This window comes from Nycticebus coucang, chromosome 23 (assembly GCF_027406575.1).
Source record: "Nycticebus coucang isolate mNycCou1 chromosome 23, mNycCou1.pri, whole genome shotgun sequence".
NCBI lineage: Eukaryota > Metazoa > Chordata > Mammalia > Primates > Lorisidae > Nycticebus > Nycticebus coucang.
The window spans coordinates 2,431,845-2,458,579 of NC_069802.1; the positions used below are offsets into that span (position 1 = coordinate 2,431,845).

The window sequence follows — 26,735 nt, forward strand, 5'->3', positions numbered from 1 at the left end:
CTGGGAGTCCTCTGAAGCCTGATTAACTCATGATGTTCTGGAAGTAGCACTCGTAACAATATAGCTAGTTCAGATAACATATATTGAGCTTCTTATTTGAAGCAGGGACTCTGGAAGGTGCTAGAGGCTTCAGGAGTTGTGTATGCCTTCCCCTGCCCTTGGGAAGCTGTCAGCAAAACAATGACTTACATGCTATGGGGCACTAGCCCTTTGTCTTGTCTGTATAAAAGGTGAATTCTCAGCCATAGCACACCAGGAGTGGGCTGTGCCCAGACACGCTGACCTTACTTTCTCTTGCTCCCTTCTCTGCCTTCCTGTTTGCAGCTGCTCCTTGAACTGAGTGTAGCCACGGGCCTTCTGGTTCCTGCCAAGAAGGAAATTCAGGAACTCTGCCCACCCAGTCCACTGAGTTAGAAGCAGTAAGTAGTCATGTGGCCATGAGAAAGCTACATAGTATCTCTGAAACTAAGGAATAAATTATACCCTCCTTGCTTACCTCACAGGTTTTTGGGTAAATATTAAATGATATATTGTGCATTAGCTTCATAAACAGTAAAAAATTACATAATGCAAAAAATTATGGTGATCCTCACACAGATGATGAGCTGGATGGGTCCTTAGGGATCACTCCCTGTTCACTGCGGGCTGGGCCCTCTTAAAAGCACTTCACAGCTATTAACCCATTTAATCTGTGTGCAGCCCAGTGGGGTAGGTACTATTATTATTCTCCTTTCACATATGAGGAACACAGAGGTTAAGTGTCTTGCTGAAGGTCACATAGTAAGAGGAGGAGGGTCATGTAGCAGGTGGGAGACCCAAAATTCAAAGTCAGGTTCCAGAACCCTCTGTTAACCACCACACAAAACTGCCTCTTGTGTGCTGGGTTAGCACTCTGTGAGTACCTGATGAGAATACAATGGCCTGATTTAATGTTAGATATGCTACTAGAAGGCAGAGACTGTACCTCACACACACACACACACACTTGCCCAGTACCTGCCACATAGTGGGAGCTCAGTAAAATATATATATTTTTGAGTCTCACTTTGTCATCCTCAGTAGAGTGTCTCGATGTTATAGCTCACGGCAACCTCAAACTCTTGGGTTCAAGAGATTCTCTTGCCTCAGCCTCCCAAGTAGCTGGGACTACAGGTGCCCGCAACAATGCCTGGCTGTTTATTTTTATTTTTAGAGACAAGGTCTTGCTCTTTGCTCAGGCTGGCCTAGAACCTGTGAGCTCAGGCAATCCACCTGCCTCGGCCACCCAGAGTGCTAGGATTACAGGTGTAAGGCACTGCACCCAGCCAGTAAATATTTTTTTAATGGATAAATATTCTCTGGGGAAGTGTACAGTAAGTCTGACACCCGTATAGTGTTTTTCCTTCATCTTTCCTTGACTATCCATGCTCACTTTCTTCCATCAATTCCAATCAGACATTGTTTGGCATTTCTCACCGTCCTCACGGTCCTCCTCTGCACTGTCTATATCAACAATGACCCAGCTAAAGTGAACTGCCAGGAACTGAGCCCTGCACTTGGAGAATAGTGTGATTGGCCCTGGGTGCAGGAGGTCTATCCCTTTCCCCCCTCCAGAATGTCCTCATTATTAGGACTGTCCTAGGGGCCCATTCTTGTCCCTGTACCATTTGTATGCCTAGATAGGTTCTTGATGATGAAACCAAGTACCCAAAGTGACCTTTCAGCCTTTAGTAGGTAGGTGAGCAGAACTTATCCAACTTTTCCCTTCTTCCCTTTTGTTCCCTTCCTTGTTCCTTCCTTCCTTTTCTCCTTCTCTTTCTTTGTGGGACGAACTAGTTGTCCCTGAGATTCCCTGAGGTTTTAAGGGAAGAAAACTGAGGATGTTTGGTGAGGGAGTTGGGGCAGGAAACCGCATCTTGTAATATGGAATCTGGAGAATTTACCAGTTTTGCTTCATAGCAAGACTACAGTGGGTTTTCTTGTAAGAAAAAAAAAATCAGCATTGTTGGCCTCACATATTGGACTACATTTAAAGGGATACAAGGACATGATGGTTGTACTGGGAGGTGTTTTGGAAAACCGTGTAGTTTTGTGGACAAAAATGTTCACAATGTCTCTGCCGGGCTCCACAAATTGGGGATGTCCAGGCTCTGGTTCTCATCAGAGTTAAGAAGAGGCGAAAAGCGAGATTTTGTTATTAAACTGGCAGTCACACGCAGGAACAATTTTCTATTCCAACCAGGGCTTTGATTTTCAGTTGTTTGTTTGGGTTAGACACCACTTTGGGGAACTGTATGTCCCACTGGACACTCGGAGCCCTGCTCTCCGAGTCGGGGTCACGGCCTCCAGTCTGCCCAGCAGCCGCCTTTGCGGTCCGCGACCCGGGAGCTGGAGGGCGGGGCCGCAGCGGCGGGAACGCGCACCCCCAGCGCCGGCGGGTAGAGGTCGAAGAGCGGCGGCGGCCGGGGAGCGCGCCAGGCCGCTCGTGCGCGCGCGCGCTCCCGCAGCCTGAGCGCCCACGCGCCCACGCCCGCCCGCCCGCGCTCCCGGGAAGTCTCGCGATGCCGTAGCCGGCTGCTCCCGCTGCGGGTGGCTCCGGCTGTTGCTGTGGTTCCCTGAGTTGCTACCGCGGCGGCGGCGGCGCTGGTGGAGGTGTCGGCCCCTTGGGCGGATGTTGACATTGTGTTGTTGTTATTGCTGATGGTAATGGCGGCGGCGGTGGCGGAGACTGCCCGGACCCCATCTTCCCTGTAGCCGGAGCGGAGACAGCCCAGAGCGAACTCCGCGGCCTCCGAGCCGGCGGCGCAGCCTCCTCTCAGCCTCCGCCGCCTCGCCAGCCCGTCCTCCGGCGCCGGCCCCTGGAGTCAGGCCCCTTCGGGCACGGGGGCTCGGAGGCCCAGGATGGCGGATTTCGACGAGATCTATGAGGAGGAGGAGGACGAGGAGCGGGCCCTGGAGGAGCAGCTGCTCAAGTACTCGCCGGACCCGGTGGTGGTCCGCGGCTCCGGTCACGTCACCGTGTAAGGCCCGGGGCCGGGCGGGCGGGCGGGCGGGCGGGGCGGGGCCGCGGCGGCCCCGCTGCCCTCGGGAGCCCCTTCTCCCTGGTGTCCGTCTGGGGTCGGGCCCTTCGGAAGAGTAGGCCACCAGGAAGTGCGAACTGGCTTTATTTTCGTTTGTTTAGGTCTCCGAGTGGGGACAGACACCGTCCTTCCTCCTCCACACACCCCTTTAGCAGGCCCTCGAGGCCCGCGCGATGCGACGGATCCCGGCAGGGCGGGTTTTCCCGTAGGGTCTGCTCTTGGGGCCTCGCTGGACGTTCAGGAGTGCATGCGCGGCCTCGCTCTTGTTTTCTTGCCCCGTTACCCCGTGGCGTTGTCACGGCCCAGATCTGGCCTTTGAGCCTAGTGACATATGGCCCAGAGGCCAGATCTTGGGCCTTGAAAGACGCCGGTGACAGTCGATACCGAGGTTCACTGTCGTGTGTCTGTGTGTTTCCCAGTGACCTACAGGTCTTAACCAGTTTTTAGGAGGAGTTCATTTCTGTGGGACCAGTGCAAGTCCAGTGATTGTATATGATAAAAACATACAGATGAACATAAATTTGAGATATGCAGTAAGAATTATATGTATATTAAACATCGTAAGGCTCACACACTTTGCTCACGTTACTCACGGTTCCCTGTAAGCTGAGTCCTTCCTTGGGACATGAACTCTAGGATGTCCTCTTAATTTGGTAAGGATTCCTGTAAGTCTGACTAGCAATACTAAAAGTCCGGTATTATTCAAACAATAAGGAATGAAAGCTTTCTGCAAGGTCGTGACTAATAAAGGAATGTGAAGACTTGAAGCAAATTATGAGCTGTCCGGAAGCAGGAAGTTTTGTAATGTTTGTCTGAGGAGTCCAGAGTTTCGGACAAATTGTAAGTCTTGATACTCTTCCATTTTAGATCGCTTGTTCAAATCATAAAGCAAACGTGTGTACTTGTCAGATTATCTCTGTACTTTTCATTAAACTAAAAAGGCTAGAAGTGTCTGGAACAGTTTTCATTATATTTTGGTATAGGATGAGTGGGATGTGCTGTGATTAACTTAGTGAAACAGTATTCTCATGTAATAAGATTGTCAGCAAAATCCTTGCATTTCTCAGTACGTGTTATCACCAGACATTCTGTTGTTTGGGTATCCTTATGTGGTGCTTTGATTTATTTAGCACCTGTTAGTTTATATTCAGGTTACTTAACAGGGTAAGTTAAGTACTGCATAATTGCTGTCACAGCACCATGACAAGACAATGGAATTTATCACCACAATAAGTTTCTAAGTGTCACTGCTAGTTTAATTAATATAACTAAGTAACAGATACGTAATGTTTAACACATAGAACTTTTTTAGCCTCATAACCCACCATTTAATTTTTAGTTTGACTCTTAGTAGCTTTTTAGGTTGTGGTAAGCCAAAGGATTTCCAGACTTTTTTAATGCTGTCTATCTACCTTTCCCACTGCATTCCTCATGTCACAGAAAAGTTGGCAAAATATTGTTATTTAAAAGGTGCAGTTTGCTCACTTGAAAGAGAAGAAAAGCTACATACTTTGTTGGATAAACAGAAAATGTAATAGGCAAAATACTCAGAACCAGATAGGTGATCAGTGAATTTGATTGTAGTTGTCTACTTAGAGAGGGTGAGAAAGAATTATTAGTGGTTTTCTAGCATAGGTGCCTATTAGAATCACTTGGGAGTCTTTAAAAAAAAATACCCTGGCCCTACTCCAGGTTAATTGAAGGCCACGTATCCAGGCATGATAGTTTAAAAAAAATTCCACAGGTGATTCTAATGTTTAGCCAGGGTTGACAATCACTCTTGCAGAAGATAAGAATGGGACTGTCTGTCACCTGTAAACAGTATGCTTTTCTGTGCTGGGAGTTAATATTTCTGTGATCTTCCTCCACTTCTCTCTCCTTTCAGAAGAGCTTATAGGCTCTAGGGTCAAAACTATCTCAGCTACTTCTTGGGTAAATTATTAATTTATGCCCCTTCAGTTCAGATGCAGATAGTTAAACATAAGGATCTTTTAAGATTATTAAAGATTATATAAGATAATACATAGAAATAGTTCATCACAGTGTTTGGTAATGTGCTCAGTAAATATTAGCCTTTGTTAATTATTTTCATCAGATACAGTTTTCCACTTAGAGAAACATAAGTGTAAAACAGGACAAAGAAATCAGAACTGCCATTTTCAAACCTAATAATGATGCACTTCAGTCTTATTTTTCCAGTTCTGGATAACTTGTATGTGCTTAACTTTGTGAAGTATTTAAATGAGAATAAGGATCTCTTTTCATTAAACACTTAAGCCTGTTTTGTGGTGACATAGGTATGGTAATACAAAAAACTTTGTTTACATGACTGTCCTGCATAGTTTTTAGGCATACTATGCCAATGAGTAGCCCATTTAGCACCTATAAAGGTTTTTGGAATTGGTGCTTGTATATTGCTATAACTGTTCCTGTTTTCTTGCCTTTAAACATAAATTGGGAGAACTATTAAAACATTATTTGTAGCGAGGCTGGCTAAACTTATCACCCCAACCCCCCTTTTTTTTTTAATTTATTTTTTTAAACTAAGGAACAAATCAAAGCAATCTTCCCTTACTAGTTTGCTAGTAAATGATAGTGTGGATGGAATCATTTGTAATGCAGGTCAATCTGGAAGGACATACAGATCTATCCATAGGTTTGTTACAGATTTAACTTTTAAGTAGGATTTAGCAGTTGAATATTTCTATTTTTCTACTGTAATATAATACAGTATTAGTCTTTATTTGAAAAATTATTTTCATGTGACATGATTGGCATGTCTTTGTGATGTGAGGAAGTAAGTTACTTTTTTTTTAAGTAGAGATGGGGGTCTCACTTTTGCTCAGGTTGGTCTTGTATTCCTGAGCCAAGCAATCCACCGGCTTCAGCCTCACGGAGTGCTAGGATTATAGGAGTGAGCCACCACATCTGGCCTATTGTTTTAGGTTTTTTTTCTTTTTTTTTCGGTCAGAGTCTCACTATGTCGCCCTTGGTAGAGTGCTGTGGTGTCACAACTCACAGCAACCTCGAACTCTTGGGCTTAAGCCATTCTCTTGCCTCAGCCTCCCAAATAGCTGGGACTATAGGCGCGTGGCACAACGCCCGGCTATTTTTGTTGTGGTTGTTGTCATTGTTGTTTAGCAGGCCCGGTCCCATTTCGAACCTACCAGCCCCAGTGTATATGGCTAGCGCCCTAACCACTGAGCTACAGGTGCCAAGCCAAATTGCCTTATATTTTTTAGGTTAAAGACAGAGCATAATCAGAGGCTGTAAAGTGGTCTTTAATAAAAATGTTTTCATATTGACCCCCAAATCAGACTTATACTTTGTACTTCTCTCATGATCAGTATTCTGTCTTGACATTCTTCTGGCTAGGAATTATATTTTCTTTCATTGTGCATGTAGCAATATGGAAAAATCTTGTACAGAAGCATATTTTGAGGAAAAGTGATATTAGAAGGAAGGAAGGGAAACGCTAAGTTCATGTTATTGTATAATATTTATATGTAACTTAAAGAGCTTAAGCTAACAATTCAATTAAAAGTGGATTTCCTGGGCGACACCTGTGGCTCAAGGAGTAGGGCGCCGGTCCCATATGCTGGAGGTGGCGGGTTCAAACCTAGCCCCGGCCAAAAACCAAAAAAAAAAAAAAAAGTGGATTTCCTTTTTTGGGTGTGGTGACTTCTCATAGAATGAAAGTGAGGAAAATAGTGATGGATTTATTAGGTGGTGTCAGCCATATTCACTAATATTTTAAAATTATGGCATTCATTATCCCTTAGAATAAATTTGTGCAAGTTATTTTAGACCAGTATTTCATGGCTAATCTGCCATTTTATCTGACATTATTTGTTCCCATCTCATTTCATACCCCTTATATATCAGAATCAAATGTGGGACTTGCTATAGTATGTGTAATCTTGACTTCTAATTTAGGTCTTGTCATGCAGACAAGTTATTTTGCTGAGGTTTGTTTCTAATGCCATTATTTTTCTAATTTCACTAAATTGCTGTCACTTTCTGTACTCTTTTCTGAGGTATAATCTTTTTACCATCTCCACAAATAATTCTTCATCCTTCAACACCAGTTTTTATCAATGGCTATGGGACACCAGTCTTTGCTTGTTTTTAAATCAGGTATGCTGTGGAAAATTGAAGATTTAGAAATGTGACTTGGGGAACAATACATAGTATGATTTTTGCCTATAGGACATCACAAGAAATGTTTATTGACCTTTCATATGGTAGAGTTAAAAAAAGCTCATCTGTCTTGAAACTTGTATCTCAAGCCTGCTTCTAGATGCTGTGGTCAGCACTGAGAGATCTGTACTTGATTTCTCCAAATTATAGAATCCCTTCAGTTAAACAGTTTTTTAGGCCAGGTGCTAATCCTAGCACTCTGGGAGACCAAGGTGAGTGGATTGCTTGATCTCACAAGTTTTGGAGACCAGCCTGAGCAAAAAGCAAGACCCTGTCTCTACTAAAAATAGAAAAAACTGAGGGGAGAGGATCACTTGAGCCCAAGAGTTTGGAGGTTGCTGTGAGCTATGATGATGCCCTGGCACTCTACCCAGGGTGACAGCTTGAAAAAATTTTAAAAAACCCAGTTTTTTAAAAATTTCATAATTCCTACCTTTTTCTGCCACCCTGCATAGTAGATACATTCCATTTTTAAAGATTAAACTTTTTGTTTTGAGATTTTTGAAAATTTGTTTTGGGGATTGTTCTTAAGGGAAGGGATGGTGTTTATTGGTCTTTATTTCTCTATTGTTTAATATGGTATCTGGAATATTATAGGTTCTAACATATTCTCTGAATAAATAGGTAATTGCATACATCTTTAGATCTTGCAGAATTGCCAAAGGAATCGATTTTCTTCCCTTTCTGCATCTCCTAATAAAGTCAAACACTATTCTGTAATAGAACACTTACGACATTGAACAGATAAATGGCTCCTCTTTTTTTTTTTTTTAAAGGAAATTTGGTAATTGTGAGGAAATTTTTAAATGAAGGTTGACTTTTTCCCCTCCAAGAGGTTTTTCTTATTCCTTATAATTTGAGAAGACATTAATTTGATTATAGCTTTAACATGTCTTTAATATCAAGGAAAAAAAATGCTAAGTACTATACCTGGACCAACTACTAAAACTTCTAAATGGATAGATTTTCCTGAAGAAGTGAGAAATGCAGTTATGAGTTGAGATTTCAAAGTTTTACTATATTTGAATGTGACAGTGTACATGATGTTTCAATCCAAAGAGTTCAATGTTCAATTTTGTCCACCAAGAGATATGAAATTAACTAGTACTTAAAATTTTATGTGACTAGCTAAGTGAAATACAGGGACTAAATAGTGAATGGTAAATTATATGTAATTATTTATGATGGTAAATAATTAAATAGTATTCTAAATAATAGCATAGCTTTAAATAATATTACTCTACAGAGTAATTTAAGAGCTACTCTTCAATTCCAACTTGAGTTCATAATGTAAACAGGTCGAAGGCCCAGGACTATAACAGCTATGTACTCAAAGAGAATCTTTTAAATCTTACATGGCTATGTGTGGCTACTATAAAACTATGTAAGAGTTCATTCTCAATAAAATTAAGTTTTAAATATAGCATGTAGCAACAAATGCTCTTAAATATCCTCACTCTAGTATCTTCTGTGTAAGATTTTTTGATGACTTTTGACCCAACCAGAATCTTTAGAGGAAGTCTAAGAATTTTTATTTTTAACAAAAGCTTAGTGGATTCTCGTATCAGACATATTTAGAAAGTAATGAATAGTACTGTGGGGAAAAGTGTGGCCTTGATGTTAAGCAGATGAGTTTCAGTTCTCATATACTTTCTGATTGTGACCATAAGCAAATTAATCTTTCTCAACTTCAGTTTTCTAATCTGCAAAGAAGGATAACATCTACTGCAGAGGTTAGGTATGAAAGTCAAAAATAATTTAATGACGTGGACCCATAATGGGCATTCAGCAAATTATTACTTACCTCTTATTTTAATGTTGATTCCTGCATGCACATTATGTGGTTAATCTTTACCATTTTGTTGGAAATCGACTTAAAATGTGATATATGCTTTTCAGCTTTCAAACAATCCTGAGCATAAATCAGGGTTATCTAGACTAGATGAATCATTTAATCAAAAGCAGCTATTACCAGATTGGTATATGGTGATCCCTTAGAAGCCTTTGGTATGTGGGGTTTGAGAACTTTCTCTAAAAGTCCTCTTTTTTTGAATTTCACATGTGTGGGCTGTTCCTTTCTATTTACTTTTGTCTCTCATTGTAATTGATCAGCTAAATGAAGTGACTAACCTAATTAGAACTATGTATAAAGTAAGGGAAGTTCATTCTGTATTGATTATAGGTGCTTGAATTTTAGTCGGTTTATGCTGTTTTGTTTGCTCAGTACTTTCTGCTTAATCTTTGAACTATCAGATGTCTTATTGAGGGATTTGTTTATTTAATAAGTATTTATTAAATGCTCATTTTATGCCATGTATTATGCTAGTATACCTGGGAATAGAGTTGTGAATGAAACACACATTCCTGTCCTTAAGTTTACAGCTAATAAATTATATGTGAGAAAATATTGATGGAGGAGACTTGGTAGGGTGCTATGATTAAAAATAATATGATTAGGGAGAACCTTTCTGAGGAAAGTAATATTTAGTCAGAATGAAAACAGTTCTTTGAAGAGTACCCCCAGATCTGGATAACAGCAGAGTGTTTCCAAGGCTTGGGGAACTGAAAGGATGCTTCTGGATTATGACTAATATATAGTAAATAAAGTGACTTGAAATGAGGTTGGAGAGCTCAGTAGAGGCCAGAAAGTAGAAAAAGCATTCTAGGTAAGACCTGGCAGTGGCTTGAGCCTAGGGTGTTGGATAAAGGAATTATTTACAGTTCTGGCTATAAACCATCAGCTTTCACAACTGTCCTATGATATGCAGAACAACATAACAATGGCCACTTTTGCTGTCCTTTTCCCCCTTTGTGTTTGTATGGTTTGTTTTTTGTTATGGCTTTGTGAGGTCAGGTAACTGTGGTTGTCCTTATTGTCGACTAGGGACCATCTTGATGGCATACTTGCACTTTCTGTTTTTCTATGGGAGGGCAGCTAGTTGCCACCAGAGCAGCATGTGCCACAAGTAGAGAGGGGCTTTCTAAAACAAGATAATGGATTTTGAAGTGAGGCGCTTCAGAAAGTGATGCCCTTTAGCTACAAGATAAGGCAACGTTTGACAGCTCTAATCATTAGATGGATCATTAGATTTAAGGAAAATCTAACGTGCTTTTTTTTTTTTTTGTGGGGAGACCTCCCAAACCGAGGGTTCCTCCCCTTTTTTTTTTTTTTTTGTAGAGACAGAGTCTCACTTTCTGGCCCTCGGTAGAGTGCCGTGGCCTCACACAGCTCACAGCAACCTCCAACTCCTGGGCTTAAGCGATTCTCTTGCCTCAGCCTCCCGAGCAGCTGGGACTACAGGCGCCCGCCACAACGCCCGGCTATTTTTTTTTGGTTGCAGTTTGGCCGGGGCCGAGTTTGAACCCGCCACCCTCGGTATATGGGGCCGGCGCCCTACCGACTGAGCCACAGGCGCCGCCCAATCTAATGTGCTTTTATTACACTTTTTAAAATCTTATATTTAAAACTGAATTGGAGACATGGAAACAGCCCAAGTACCCATCAACCCCATGAATGGATTAACAAATTGTATATGTACACCATGGAATACTATGCGGCCATAAAACGATGGAGACTTCACATCTTTTATGTTTACCTGGATGGATCTGGAACATATTCTTCTTAGTAAAGTACCTGAAGAATGGGAAGAAAAGTATCCATTGTGCTCAATACTACTATGAAATCAATATATAATCACCTACACATTCATATGAATGGCAAAACACAACTATAGTCCAGAAAGTATAAGGGAAGAGGAGAGAGCAGGAAAGGGAGGCGGGGGGTGGGGTGGGGAGGGGGATATGGGAAGAGGGAGGGCATTTGGGGGGACCTCACCTGATGTGTATGATACAACGGTACATTTCAGAACTAGTAAGAAATGAGTATAATTGTGATGGATGTGTTACTTAGTTCAATGTAAGCATTTCACATTGTATATCAAAGCAGTACGCTGAACCCCATAAATGCATCAATGTACAAAATTATGATTTAATAAAAAAACTGAATTGGGTCCATGAGTGCAAAAATATTTTCAAAAGGTCCCTGACATATAATTTTGTTTTTCTTAAGCCTTTTTTCTGTTCTATCATTTAGTCAATGAAGTTTATTTATGGTAGTGTTGGTTGGACTTTGGGGCAACCTTCGTTGTTTTGATAAGAAGTAAACGTACTCTATATTTCAGAGCTTCCTGCAAAGCTCCTTGTTTTGTTCTCTTTGATCTTGCATTGCAATTACAATGGAGTCCTTGGTTAGTTCAGTGGAGGAACTCCTATGTACCCAGCCTTCTTTCTCTGCCTTTTCTAAACTATTCAATTATAAATGTTACCTCAAATTGATATTTTTTGATAGTCTGTATTATAAACCAAGTCAACCATATATTTTTCTTAAATGAACACAATTTAGCATCGTTGTGCTCATAAGCTTTATATAAGTGTGAAAATGTTCTAATATATGAATAAATCAGATATATAGATTTTTTTTTTTTCTTGGGCAGTGCTTGTGGCTCAGTGGGTAGGGTGCTGGCCCCATATACTGAGGGTGGTGGGTTTGAACCCTGCCCCAGCCAAACTGCAACAAAGAATATCTGGGCATTGTGGCAAGTGCCTGTAGTCCCAGGTATTCGGGAGGCTGAGGCAAGAGAATCACCTAAGCCCAGGAGTTGGAGGTTGCCGTGAGGTATGATGCCATGGTACTCTACCCAGGGCAACAAAGTGAAACTCTGTCTCAAAAAAAAAAAGCAAAAACAAACTTTTTTCTCCTTAGTCTGATAAAGATAATTTAAAGATGTTGAGTTAGATCAGTTGACTTCTTATATTATCAGAAGTTAGTTAATATAGCTACTTGGGAGGCTAAGATGTGAGGATTGCTGGAACCCAGGAAGTCAAGGCTGCAGTCAGTTATGACCTTAACACTGTAGTCTAGCCTGGGGGACAGAGTGAGACTATCCCTTAAAAAAAAACTTAATTGCTACCATGAATTTTATTAAATATACATTTACATAAGTTTCACTGTTTAATAACGTGTGATAGTTAATTGAAAATTGGTAAAATGTTAATGTTAGACTATTATAAGACTTTGTATAGGGGTAAGGTTTATGATAGAGTGAATTTAATACATGATTTAAACAATTAAATCTTTGATTTTACCAGTTTCATGACTGAGATTATAGTTTCACGGAGCTGGATGAACCCAAACATTATTCAGAATGTGGTCACAGGTTAAAATTTTTAGGCTTATTCTGAGATACATACTGGGGGTGCCAAAAATATGTATATATATTTTAAGCAATTTTTCTTAAATGAACACAATTTAGCATCGTTGTGCTCATGTATTACTTTTCAAAGTTGAATTATGGTAGTGATGTATAATATGACATTTGCTGAAAAGATGGCATTAATTGAATGAATGCTAGCGTCACCATGCGACAGGAAGGACAACCAAAGAAAATGACAGAAGCGTGATTGTTGTTTGAAATTGGAGAATGCTAGGGAAGTACAGCGATAATGGTGGCATGAGTGTGCCTTGGAACCTCCAATGTGCCTGTCAGTTGCATGCATTTGTGGTAAGGTTGAGACAACTTGCTGCTGTATGTGATGTGCCCAAGGGAAGATCCGGGAGGCCTCCTCGCACAGCAACAAGTCCTGCTTCTGCTTTGGTGTTGGAACAGTTTACATACTCTTACAGAAGTCTGCCAAACAATGTGGACATGAGACAGGAATTATCAGAACAAGCATACAACGCATTCTTAAAACAGCAAAATAGGAAGTTTTCATCCCAAATTATTACATGCACTGAGATGTGAGAGATGAGAATTTGCCATTGGGTAGGGTGAAGAGATGCGTTTGTGCTTCCCTCACATTGTCCTGACTTAAGGAGATCCCCTTGACTTCTACCTGTGGGGGATCTTAAAGGATGTGGTGTACCATACAAAACCAACTGCGCTAGTGGAACTTTGGGAAGAAATTGAAAGGGTATGTGCGGTGATACAAGCGGACACTGTGGTCAGTGTTGCTCAGGCAGTAAGTAGTTCTCCATAATCATAAGTGTCTAGAGGTTGATAGTAACCACTTTGAGCACCTCTTGTAATTGGAAAAGTCAAATGTGACTTGGATTCTTCTTTTATTATCAGTACATATTAGAGAATTACAATTTTAACACAATATTTTCCTTTCTTAAGATGTGTATACTTTTTATTTGCACCCTCTGTATGTTTCCAACTCCAGGGGCTCTGTATCTTTTGAGTAGACAAGAGTATACTTTGAGTTCTGTCTCTTCCTTCTTGAGCTACCTTGATATCCAGACATGTATTGAGGCAACCAGGTAAATTTAAAGTATGATTTATATACATAAAATCTGTTAATTTCTTCCATAGTTATGACTTTATCTCCAAGAATCAAAAATCTGATTCCATTGAGCATCAAGTTCAGCATTAAGAAATAAGTGCTGTCTTCATTTGTCTTGTGCATAACCCATGTGTTCAGTTTGAGTTTAAAGTTTCTAGTTCATATATTCATAGGTCTTGTTGTGTTTATAGGAAGATAAAATTTTCTGAATCTTTAAGTTTGTACAGGTTGAGTGTCTCAGAATAGAAAATATCCCAAACTGAACTCATCATCTTCCCCTCAAATTAGTATCAGCTGCAGCTTGCCCATTTTCAGTTGATGGCAGATCTAGCATTTTGATTTTTAGAACAAAAATTTTTGGTACATCCTTGATTTCCCTGTTTCCATTTCACTGCATCCATTCTGTACAGACATCCACTGGCTCTGTCTTTGAAATCTGACCGCTTTTTGCTACCTCCACCCGTGGTGTAAGTTGCCAGTCTTCTGCGTCACACTTAATACTTTTCTTCTCCGTTTTCACCTTTGCCCCCTCTCCCCCAGTTGGTATATTTGCCATAGTAACCCTTTTAAACAGAAATCAGATCATGTCTCTTTTCTGTGTCAAGCCTCCCCAAAGCTCCTTATCTCTTTCAGCATCCTGGAAGGCCCTCCCTGTTCTGGCCCATTGTTACTTGTGTGACAGTTTCATAGTTTCTGGTTACTATTGGCTTCAGCTTATTCTTGATTTAAAATTATTCATGACTTCACTATGTCTAGGTTTCACTATGTCAAGGCTATGTCTTGTCGTTCACCTCTTATCATTATTGCTAACTAGTGTCTTATGTTCAAATACCTCAGGAGAGATCTGACTGACTTATGTTGTCTAAGTTGAGTAGGACTGTTGGGTCCTGCTATCCCATATGCTGCTAGTCAGCTTGGGGATTAGCTGTTCTTAAAGCAGATGTCCATTTGTAGTCCAATTAGCCAGGGTGTAGGGAGCTCCTAGTTAGTGATTCAGAGTAATGGCTATTTTCTCCAGTGTACTTGGTTTTGAGCTGTATAGTACTACATGTCTTTTCAGATTGGTGTATTACAATTAATGGATATAATTATAAGCTTTCCATTTTAAAACTTTTGCTGCTAAAAATAGCACTAAAACTCTTAAGTTAGGAAAATAAACATTGAACAAATATTTTTGGCTAAGGGTAAAACAAGTTGAAGAAGCATGATTCTTGCAGTTCTGTAGTTAAAAGGCAAAATTCCCCATGAGTTCAGAACATATCTTAATTCAAAATGGCAGTGCAAGTGTGAGTTGTAGGAGATATTTGTATGAGGAGATACTAGGAACACAGAAGAATTAAAAACTGAATTAAAAAGGACTTGGAGTTATATTGTCTTGAACAATGGAAAAGATTGAAATACATTCCAGAAAACTTAGTGAACCTAAACCTTCCTGTTTACTTATGATAAAATACCTAGTTAGTACCAAATAAAAGATTCAAATAGAAAAGATTTATGGTATTGTATATTATAGAATGCTTTTAAAGCATTTATTTAATAACTATTACTGAAAAATGATATTTTTAAAAAAACAACAAATGAAACAAAATGTCTTCAATATGTTCTCCCCAAAATAATATTAAAGACAACTTGATTATTCACTAATATATCTGTGCTACTGTAACTGTTTCCTACTGATCAATTTCTATAAGTAGAATTATCAGGTCTAAGCGTAGGATAATTTTTTTTTTTTTTTGAGACAAGAGTCTCGCTATGTTGCCCTTGGTAGAGTGCTGTGGTGTCACAGTTCACAGCAACCTCAAACTCTTGGGATTAAGTGATTCTCTTGCCTCAGCCTCCCCAGTAGCTGGGACTATAGGCGCCTGCTACAATGCCCGACTGTTTTTTTGGTTGCAGCTGTCGTCGTTTAGCAGGCCCAGGCCAGGCTTCAACCTGCCAGCTTCAGGGTATGTGGCCAGTGCCCTACTCACTGAGCTACGGGTGCCAACCCAATTTTTTAAGACACTTTTCATATACTATCTGATAATACTCTTGAAGATTCTATCTATTTTTTTTTTGTAGAGACAGAGTCTCACTGTACCGCCCTCGGCTAGAGTGCCGTGGAGTCACACGGCTCACAGCAACCTCTAACTCTTGGGCTTACACGATTCTCTTGCCTCAGCTTCCCGAGCAGCTGGGACTACAGGTGCCCGCCACAACGCCCGGCTATGTGTTTTGTTGTTGCAGTTTGGCTTGGGCTGGGTTTGAACCCGCCACCCTCGGCATATGGGGCCGGCGCCCTACTCACTGAGCCATAGGCGCCGCCCAATTCTATCTATTTTAAGATTCTTTTTCTTTTTTTTTTTCTTTTTTTTTTTTTTTTGTAGAGACAGAGTCTCACTTTATGGCCCTGGGTAGAGTGCGGTGGCATCACACAGCTCACAGCCACCTCCAACTCCTGGGCTTAAGTGATTCTCTTGCCTCAGTCTCCCGAGTAGCTGGGACTACAGGCGCCTGCCACAACGCCCGGCTATTTTTTTTTTTTTTTGGTTGCGATTCAGCCGGGGCCGGGTTTGAACCCGCCACCCTGGGTATATGGGGCCGGCGCCTTACCGACTGAGCCACAGGCGCCGCCCAAGATTCTTTTTCTTTACAATTGGGTTCGTGGTTTTGGATTTTCTTTTTTACTTAACAATATACATTTTTTGTGTTATTAGTTTGCAGATTTTTGTGTAGTTGTCTAATATTTTGCTATATTGAGACTCACCCTTCCTATTCTGTTGTGAATAAGTATTTTTGCAAGTAAAGTTTCAGTGAACGTTTGTGGTTAAATTTTTATCTATATTTTAGGGTATTTTTTAGGTTACATTGTATTTATAAAAGAAAAATCACAGTGACAAAATTATAAATACTTTCAGTGCCAAATTGATTTCTGGGATGATTGTAACAATTTATAGTTCCACTGATAGGATATGACTTTCTTGCCAACATGAAATATTTTAAAAGTTAATTTTATTTGTGAGTCTTGATAGATTTGAATTGAATCATATATATTTTTTTAAATTAGTAAGTGCTACTTCCAGCTTTTTGGATTAATAGAACATTTGGTTATTAGAGTCTGAAAGGAGTTCAGCTTCCTATCCATCAGAGGGATCCTTGCTTTTCTTTCAGGCACATCAAATTATTATTTTATGGGATGAAATTTGGCCTTTGTAGAATAAAGTGAATTATTTTTATCACATTTAAAAACTTTTGTACAAACTTGTAGGAGCATTATAGATAAGAAGACTTTTTATAATGCTGTCAGCTTAAACTAAAACATCTCATTTTCATTCTAACAATCCCTGTCTCCTACCAAACTTAAAAAAAGTAAATAAATAAGGGCCAGAACTAAGGTATCAAAACGTAGCAGTTTATGTCAAATCAAAATCATTAAAGGTGATATTTTGCGGTGACATTTTAACAAACATGAAATGTGGCTTTTTAAATCCATTTAATAGGGCGGCGCCTGTGGCTCAAAGAGTAGGGCGCCGGTCCCATATGCCGGAGGTGGCAGGTTCAAACCCAGCCCCGGCCAAAAACCACAAAAAAAAAAAATAAATAAAAATAAAAAATAAATCCATTTAATAAAATAAGATGGTCTTGGTAAAACTTTACCTCTCTGATTGCTTAAGTTGGCCTAGATTTTAAAAAGGGAAGGCTTTAGTAGGGATAGAAGATGTAGCAAAGGAGGTATTTCTGTGGCCTGTGCCAAGTAAGATTGTGATGCTCAAGCTCTTTGCTAGGGAGTGCTGTTTGAAAGAGGACTTACTGAAAGAGCTGTTTTCACCTACTCGGTTGAGAGCAGTCTCATTAGTAAAGAAGTATGGATAAAAGCATGGATTGTGATAGCTTGGAAAATAAGGTAAGGTAAAGGTAGTGAATGTAAAGGACTCTTTCAGGACATTGGTTGAGGAAGGTAAAGAGATAGATACCATCATTCGTTGAGGAAGAAGAAAGAGTCTTAGGCTGAACAGACTTAAGGTTTATAGGCTGTGTATGAGGAGCCTGAACAGAAGTTGATGGCAGAGGAAGTAGGGAAGATGGAATGAGGAGCAAGTGGTTAGCTCTGGGAAGTTTTCCTCTTTGAGAAAGCTGGTAAAGATACTGAAGACATAAGTAAATCTAAAAAAAAAGGGATGAAAAGGCAAAGCAATTTATGTTCAGTGATACTTTTTTTTTTCTTGTTGGAGTTAATGACTGTGGTTATCTGCAAAAAATGTGAGAGATGAGGAAAAGTTGAGCACATAAAAAGAACAACCACTGAGCATGGAAGATGGGAACTGATCAGGAATGAGTGAAGATTGCTGTAGTAACATTTACTGAGGTCAGAAATAATATATTAATAATAGTGTGATTTTTCTCCAGTAACTCTGTGAAGAAAGTAAATAGTTTAATTGAAACTGGATTGACAAGGGACACTCTAGAGATGATAAAGTGTGTTGAAGTATGGTCAAAATAATTGACTAGGTAGTTCTGGCAGATAAGGAAGGAAATGAAGGGAGCTGCAAAGGGGTGGTAAGCAGTGAGTTATGCCCAGAGACAAAAAAAAAAGCTTGGTAAGGATGGAAGAAATGATTGACGGTAGTGGTAACAGGAGAATTTTACAGTTTCAGGGGTAATACAGTCCCTCGTGATGACAAAATCCTGAGTATAACTGAGCTGCTGAATTAGTTGTAGGTAAATTTCCTCACAATATATAAGGTAAGGAATGAGCTAGAGTTGAGGATTTCTAAGGAAAGAGTGGTATTTCAGCAGGGTTTTTGGTTAAAGCGGAGATGTATATAGATATGTGATGCTTAACCACAGGGATATGTTCTGAGAAATACATGCTTAGGTGATATTGTCACTTTGTGCATATCATAGAGTGAACTTAACACAAAGCTAGATGGTGTAGCTTACTACACACCTAGGCTATATGGGATGACCTTTGGCTTCTAGGCTACAAACCTGTGCAGCATGTTACTATACTGAAAAGCAGTTGAGGGCAGTGCCTGTGGCTCAGTGAGTAGGGCGCCGGCCCCATATGCCGAGGGTGGCGGGTTCAAACCCAGCCCCGGCCAAACTGCAACAAAAAAAAATAGCCGGGCGTTGTGGCGGGCGCCTGTAGTCCCAGCTGCTCGGGAGGCTGAGGCAGGAGAATCACGTAAGCCCAAGAGTTAGAGGTTGCTGTGAGCCGTGTGATGCCACGGCACTCTACCTGAGGGCGGTACAGTGAGACTCTGTCTCTACAAAAAAAAAAAAAGAAAAGCAGTTGTAACATAGAGGGATTTGTGTATCTATACATATCTAAACATAGAAAAGGTATAATAAATACAGACTCTTTCAGGACACTGAGAAAGGAAAAGAGATAGATACTATTATACACGGGACCTTATGGGACCATTGTCACCGTTGTTGACCAAAATGTCATCACATGGCACATGATTGTATTTATTAAGTTTGTTTTTTGGGTTTTTTTTTTTTTTTGAGACAGAGCTTCAAGCTGTTGCCCTGGGTAGAGTGCGGTGGCATCACAGCTCACAGCAACCTCCAACTCTTGGGCTTAAGCGATTCTCTTGCCTCAGCCTCCCAAGTAGCTGGGACCACAGGTGCCCGCCATAATGCCCGGCTATTTTTTGGCTGAAGCCGTCATTGTTGTTTGGCAGGCCCGGGCAGGATTCGAACCCACCAGCTCAGGTGTACGTGGCTGGTGCCTTAGCTGCTTGAACCACAGGCACTGAGCCTGTTTTTTTTTTTTTAAGGAAAATATAAGGAAATTTCTCAGTAGCAGCAAAACTACAAATTAGGAATTTCAAAGGAAGGTTTGAAAGGGGGAAGGATTTATCAGAAAAGGGAAAGTCTGAAGTGGGTGAAGACAGAAATGCAGGGTAATAGATTGGAGTGGTTTACACTTTGAGTTATGGCTGTAGATTGTAGGAATGAGGAAATAGGGAAATGGAAGTATGTGGGATATGAGTAAAACAACTGTTTCAAGACTATTTTCGTTAAGGTGTAAAGTTGGAGTTCCTCTTTCAACACTTTGCCCAGCATTATATGAACAACTTCTTATTATTATTTTTTAGAGACAGAGTTTGACCTTATCACCCTCAGTAGAGTGCTATATGGCATCACAGCTCACAGCAACCTCCAGCTCTTGGGCTTAGGTGATCCTCTTGCCTCAGCCTCCCGAGTAGCTGGGACTACAGGTGCCCGCCATAACGCCCGGCTATTTTTTTGCTGCAGTTTGGCTGGAGCCTGGTTTGAACCCGCCATTCTTGGTATATGGGGCTGGCGCCCTACTCACTGAGCCACAGGTGCCGCCCTATGAACTTTTAAAATTGTCTTAAATTATATAAAAATAACATTGGCCTTATATGTGATTTCTTAAAAAAAAAAGTTATAAAACTCTTCTTCTTGCCAGATCTCTGAAGTGTTATATAGAAAATGCCTAATATTTGTGATTCGAATGAGTTCTTTTTTCCAAGTACTAGTAGACTTCTAATAGGTAAAACTAAATAGATTTTTAGTTTATTATCTTTTATTTTGTCATATTTGCCATTCTTTGAAAATAGTTTAAATCTTTCATCAGTTCTAAAGCTAAGGAATATTTTAACGTGATTCAAGAAAAGGTGTTTTAGATAATAAAAATAACAGTAGATGTCTGCCTTTTCTTTCATATCATCTAATGAACTGACAATTAAATAGATATTGTGCATGGAACCTAAGACAGTTCTTGGTAGCACTTTGTCAATCCCAACTTTCTTTTTTACTTTTTTTTTGAGACAGAGTGTTACTTATATTGCAGCTCACAGCTACCTCAAACTCTTGGGCTTAAGTGATTCTCTAGCCTTAGCCTCCTGTGTAGCTGGGACTACAGGTACCTGCTACAATGCCTGGCTAGTTTTGGTTGCAGTTGTCATTGTTATTTAGCAGGTCCCGGCCAGGCTCAAACCCACCAGCGTCGGTGTATGTGGCTGGCGCCCTACTCATTGAACTGTGGGCGCCTAGCCTTTTTTTACTTCTTTATCTCCTTTCTTTCCCTTCATTTCCTTCATTATTGCTCGTGTACATATCAAAGTCACATATTAAAATTCATAGCCATTGCTTATATCCACCAAAATAACATTTGAAGCTAGAAAAAAGTTGCTAGCCCATCCTGTAAAGTAATATGCTTTGAAGTTTTTAATGTGTAAGTGGAGGCTCAAATTAAATGAACCATTATTTTGTTTATTACTAGTTAATCAACCTCTTATACAAAAGTTATGATTTAACTGCTAGAATAATTGCTACCCTTCATAAATTTACTTATTACAATGATTTTGTTTCTCAAATTTTCATTGTATGTCTCAAAATTCCTCTGTTTATGAATCTTCTGTTTACTTGATCTTTCATTAAGTTAAGTGATCTAAATTTTTTGCAGAAATGACATGTAATAACATACTCTCTTTTTTTGTCAAATAGATTTGGGCTGAGCAACAAATTTGAATCAGAATTCCCATCTTCATTAACTGGAAAAGTGAGTGAATTATTCATATACCATTTATATGCCTCAAAACTAAAGCTTTTTCCTAGTAAATTAGAAAATAATATGTGAATGAGATGTGTTTATTGACATTAATATTGCAATGTTATTATTTCTGAAAATTTTTCTTTAGGTAGCACCTGAAGAATTTAAAGCCAGCATTAACAGAGTTAACAGTTGTCTGAAGAAGAACCTTCCTGTTAATGTACGTTGGCTGCTTTGTGGCTGCCTTTGTTGCTGCTGCACGTTAGGTTGCAGTATGTGGCCAGTTATTTGCCTCAGTAAAAGAGTAAGTTGAATTATATATTTCAATTTAAATTTAGAAGTAGGCAAGCAAGTCTTGCATTTATCTAATTTTTATTTTTTATATCGAATGAATCATACCATAGTGAATATAATACACAAATAATCTGATCCAATAGGGGAGTGATTAAGTAAAATTGTTGTATATACAAATGCTGTTATATTAAATAGCCATACAAAAACTATTTATAATTTAGGAGCAGATTGTAGAATACAACATTGTTTGTATGTTGCAGTGACAGTGGTATAGTATAATGATCAAGGATGCTGGGTTCAGCTCTGCCACTTATCTCTGTGACCTTAGACATGTTTCCTAACCTCTTTAAGCCCTAGCTGACACAACTGTAAAATAGTCATCAACTATTCGAATAGGATTGTTGTAAGGATAAAATGAAATAGTGCTTGGAAAGCTGTAAGCTGAATCGCTCAAAGGGAGTGCTTAGTAAATGTTGATTAATAGCATTATTATTAATAAGTAAGATAGTACCAGAGAAGAAATAAAGTAGTTACAATAATTCTAGTTGGGAAGATTATGGGGAATTGTATTTTTCTTTTTCATTCTTTTTTAAAAATATTTTGTAAGTTTTCTGTAATAATGATTCTGTAATAAAAAAAAATCTAAAGACTCAATTTTGACTGTTCATAATAAAAAATTCCCAAGGTACTGGTAGAAATGTCAAATTAGTATAAATTGCATTATATTTTTGTGAAAGGTTTTAAAAAGGTGATATTCATTTGTGTAAAAATTCATATGTATTTCATACTGTTAAGTTGAAATTAAATGGTTTCATATGGCTACATTTCGTTTTGTCACCAAATAATGATAAGAAATACGGGAAAGCAAGTTATGTGTATCCCTTGGTTTCTGTTTTAAGAGGTTTAGTCCTACTAAAAATTTTTCACCTGGTTCATTTTATTGATGGGAAGGAGGTAATGCCTTTGTTATAGAATTACTTTTGTAATATTTTCTCTGATGTGGAATATTTACTTTTTTCCAAGAATATTTCTTTAGTTTTCATAGTTCTCATCAGATCTTTTTTTTTTTTTTGTAGAGACAGAGTCTCACTTTATGGCCCTCGGTAGAGTGCCGTGGCCTCACACAGCTCACAGCAACCTCCAACTCCTGGGCTCAAGCGATTCTCTTGCCTCAGCCTCCCGAGTAGCTGGGACACAACGTCCGGCTATTTTTTGGTTGCAGTTCGGCCGGGGCCGGGTTTGAACCCGTCACCCTCGGTATATGGGGCCGGCGCCCTACCGACTGAGCCACAGGTGCCGCCCCTCATCAGATCATCTTTATTTTATTTTTATTTTTTTTGAGACAGCTCAGTTTGTTGCCCCTGGTAGAGTGCTGTGGCATCATAGCTCACAGCAACCTCAGACTCTTGGACTCAAGCCATTCTCTTGCCTCAGCCTCCCAAGTAGCTGGGACTACAGGCACCTGCCGCAACGCCTGGCTATTTTTAGACACGAGGTCTCACTCTGGCTCAGGCTAGTCTCAAACCTATGAGCTCAGGGCAATCCATCCATGTTGGCCTCCCAGAGTGCTAGGATTACAGGTATGAGCCCCCATGCCCGACCCAGATCACCTTTAGACCATTGAAAATATTTTTCCTCTCCAGCGGTCTCTGGATCTACAGTTGAATTTGTTGCTCTTGTAGTTTAGATGCCCTTATTCCCTTTAGTATTTGGGTGTTTCCATTGTTTAAAGGACTTGCTGTATCTCACTTAGTTTGTAATTGCTAAAAACCTAAGAAATTACAGAGTTTTATTATATGTAAACCACTGATCTTTGGCTTTTTTGTTTTGCGATCCTCTGGGTTTTGTTTTTTTTTTAACTTCAGTGAATAACAAAGATATTGCAGTTTATGTACAGTGTATTTAGAAAACAAACATAAAGGGCGGCGCCTGTGGCTCAGTCGGTAAGGCGCCAGCCCCATATACCGAGGGTGGCGGGTTCAAACCCAGCCCCGGCCAAACTGCAACCAGAAAATAGCCGGGCGTTGTGGCGGGCGCCTGTAGTCCCGGCTACTCGGGAGGCTGAGGCAAGAGAATCGCTTAAGCCCGGGAGTTGGAGGTTGCTGTGAGCTGTGTGAGGCCACGGCACTCTACCGAGGGCCATAAAGTGAGACTCTGTCTCTACAAAAAAAAAAGAAAACAAACATAAATATCTTACACTTTTGTACACATAAATATCAACTTAAGGTCCTTTTTGAGGACCTTATTTTTGATTTGGGACTTAAGATTGATTATTTTAGGCTAGTTCCATCTGTAGTTTCAGGAAGTACTTTTCAGTTAGCACTATGGTGTTCAGTCTAAGATCTCTGTGTGTTATGTATGACTAGGTAGAATATTTATTTGGTATATTTAATTTTATATGAATTCTATCATTAAGTAAACAAAAGCAAATTGCTTATTTCCCTGTCTTATATAAACTATACTCCACACACATATAAAGGGTATTATTCGAGGCCCTGGAGAAACAGGTGCTTTGTAAGATGGGGGCAGAATAATTTAAAGCAGGGATTTTTTAACTTTTTCTTATCATAAACCCCTTTGATGGTTTAGGGAAGTCTATGAATACTTTCTTAGCATGATGTTTTGTATCTATTTTTTAAAAAAATATATTTTAAATGTAATATAAAATACGTAAGATTGACTTGGCACCTATAGCACAGTGGTTACCATGCCAGCCACATACACCAAGGCTGGTGAGTTTGAACCCAGCTGGGGCCTGCTAAACAATGACAACTACAACAAAAAATAGCCAGGTGTTTTGGTGGGCGCTGGTAGTCCAGCTACTTGGGAGGCTGAGGCAAGAGAATCGCTTAAACCCAAGAGTTTGAGGTTGCTGTGAGTTGTGATGCCACGGCATTCTACCGAGGGCGACATAGTGAGACTCTGTCTCAAAAAAATGTAACATATAGTTATCAAAGTACTATACAATTTCAAATATATGTCCTATTAATGCATACAAAATAAGATAAAAGCAAATTCATGGTAATGTTATGTAACAGGAAGAATCTGATTTCTATGAGTGATAAAAGCATAGGTCTTGTTTATTGCATTTAATTGTATACATTTATAGCCTAAGGAAATAAAACACATTTCAGGGAAGGTTAAAAATAAAGATGAATTTTTGTTTCACTCCTTTCATGGACTCCCAGAATTTTTTTTAGGTATTCCAACCCTGGATTTAGAGGCACTGGTGTAAAAAAAATGTTAAAACTGCTTTATTGCCAGCTTGTGAACCTCTCTTTTCTCCATATTTGTAATGTGGAATCCTTTTATATGGTTAGAATTGTCTCGGATTCTGAGACAGTTCAGGACTAAAGGCACACTTATGCAGCTCAGCATTTTCATCTTCCTGATGTTACTTACTGATTTGGATGACTAGATTTCTGCTTTGCTTTTGAAACCCATCCCCAGCTTAGTGCCCTCTTTTTATGACCTGATCTTGTTCTTGAGACCTTGTTTTTAGTTATTGTGTTATTTTTATTTTCTTAGAACTTCCAGATACCTTTCTCTTTTTTATTAATTACCTTATTTTTAAAAATTATATTTTAATAGACAATGAAACTTATTTTTTTGTGTACAGTTCTATGATTTTTGATAAATGTATGGAATTGTATAACCACCATCTCAATCAGAATATATAAGTTTTCTCAGAAATTTTCTTGAGTTGTCCCTTTGTATCAAATCCTCTTCAACTCTTAAACCCTGGCAACCACAGCTCTTTTGTTTATCCCTACAATTTTGTCTTTTTAGAATATTATATAAATGGAATTTTACAGTATAAGTAGCCTTTTGAGTTTGGCATCTTCCATTTAGCTTAGTGCATTTGAGATTCATCAGTTTCTCTCATGCATTTATAGTTTATTCCTTTTTACACATCCATTGTTTGGATGTATCATGGTTTATCAGTTGAAGGACATTGGGTTGTTTCTAGTTTTTGGTGATTTTGTATAAAGCTTGCTGTAAACATTTACATACATATTTTTGGGTGAACATATGTTTTCATTTGGATGTCTGGGTCATATGGTAAGTAAGTGTATGCTTAATTTTATAAGAAACTTCCAAACTGTTTTCTACTGTAGGCGAACCATTTTACATTCCAACCAACAATGTAGGAGAGGACTCAGGACTCGGTATTATTAGATTAGAAATTTTAGTTATTCTAATAGATAAGTAGTAACATTTCGTTGTGGTTTTTAATTTGCATTACCCTCATGACTAATGATATTGAGCACAAGTTTTCATGTGCTTATTTATCATTTGCACATCTTTTTTGTCAAAAGTGTTGTTTGAAACAGTTTACCTATTTAAACATTAGTTGAGTTTTGAAATTAATTCTGAGTATGTACAAATATACGTACAGATATATTTTTCAAGTCTGTATTTTGCCTAGTTGGCAGAGCAAAAGTTTTTACTTTTGATGAAGTTTAGTTTATCAGTTTTATAAAAAATCAATTGTGCTTTTGTTGTAACTGAGAATTTTCCTAATCCAAGGTCACAAACATTTTCTCTTATGATCTCTTCTGCATTTTACTAAATAGGTCTATGATCTATTTTGAGTTAATTTTTGTATAGGTGTGAGATATAGGTTTTTGGTTTGTTTGTTTGTTTTTGCATGTGACTTCAGGTGTTACAGCACCATTTGTTGAAAAGACTACTCTTTCTCCATTGAATTGCTGTTACACGGACATTTAATATCAAAAATCAGATGACAATATTTGGTTGGGTCTGTTTCTGGACTGTTCAGTTAATCTATATGCCTATCTTGATCTTAATATCACAAAATTTTATTTACTGTAGATTTATAGTAAGCCTTGAAATCATCAGGTAGAGTGAGTCTTCCAAATGTGTTCCTTTTTCAGTGTTGTTTTGTCAATTTTCATTTCTTTGCCTTTCTGTGTAAATTTTAGAATCAACTTGTTAGTATCTATAAAAATGCTGGGATTTTGGTTGGGATTGCATTCAATTTATAGATTGTTTTGGGAAGAGTTGGCATTTTAACAATGTTGTCTTTCAAACCATGAACATGACATACCTCTTCATTTATTTAGGTCTTTTTTTTTTTTTTTGTAGGGACAGAGTCTCACTTTATGGCCCTCGGTAGAGTGCTGTGGCCTCACACAGCTCACAGCAACCTCCAACTCCTGGGCTTAAGCAATTCTCCCACCTCAGCCTCCCGAGTAGCTGGGACCACAGGCGCCCGCCACAATGCCCGGCTATTTTTTGGTTGCAGTTTGGCCGGGGCCGGGTTTGAACCCGTCCGTCACCCTCGGTATATGGGGCCAGCGCCTTACCAA

The 26,735-nt window shown here is 39.3% G+C and overlaps 1 protein-coding gene across 1 annotated transcript in view; it reads left to right on the forward strand.

Annotated features, from left to right (window-relative positions):
- The first annotated feature begins 2,510 nt into the window (after nt 1-2,510).
- CHIC2 (cysteine rich hydrophobic domain 2) overlaps nt 2,511-26,735 on the forward strand; it is a 42,362-nt gene continuing 18,137 nt past the window's right edge. Inside the window, exons 1-3 of the mRNA XM_053578068.1 lie at nt 2,511-2,999; nt 21,063-21,117; nt 21,257-21,412. Of these exons, the coding sequence (XP_053434043.1) occupies nt 2,881-2,999; nt 21,063-21,117; nt 21,257-21,412 (330 nt within the window). The 5' untranslated portion in view covers nt 2,511-2,880. The remainder of the gene's footprint in view (nt 3,000-21,062; nt 21,118-21,256; nt 21,413-26,735) is intronic.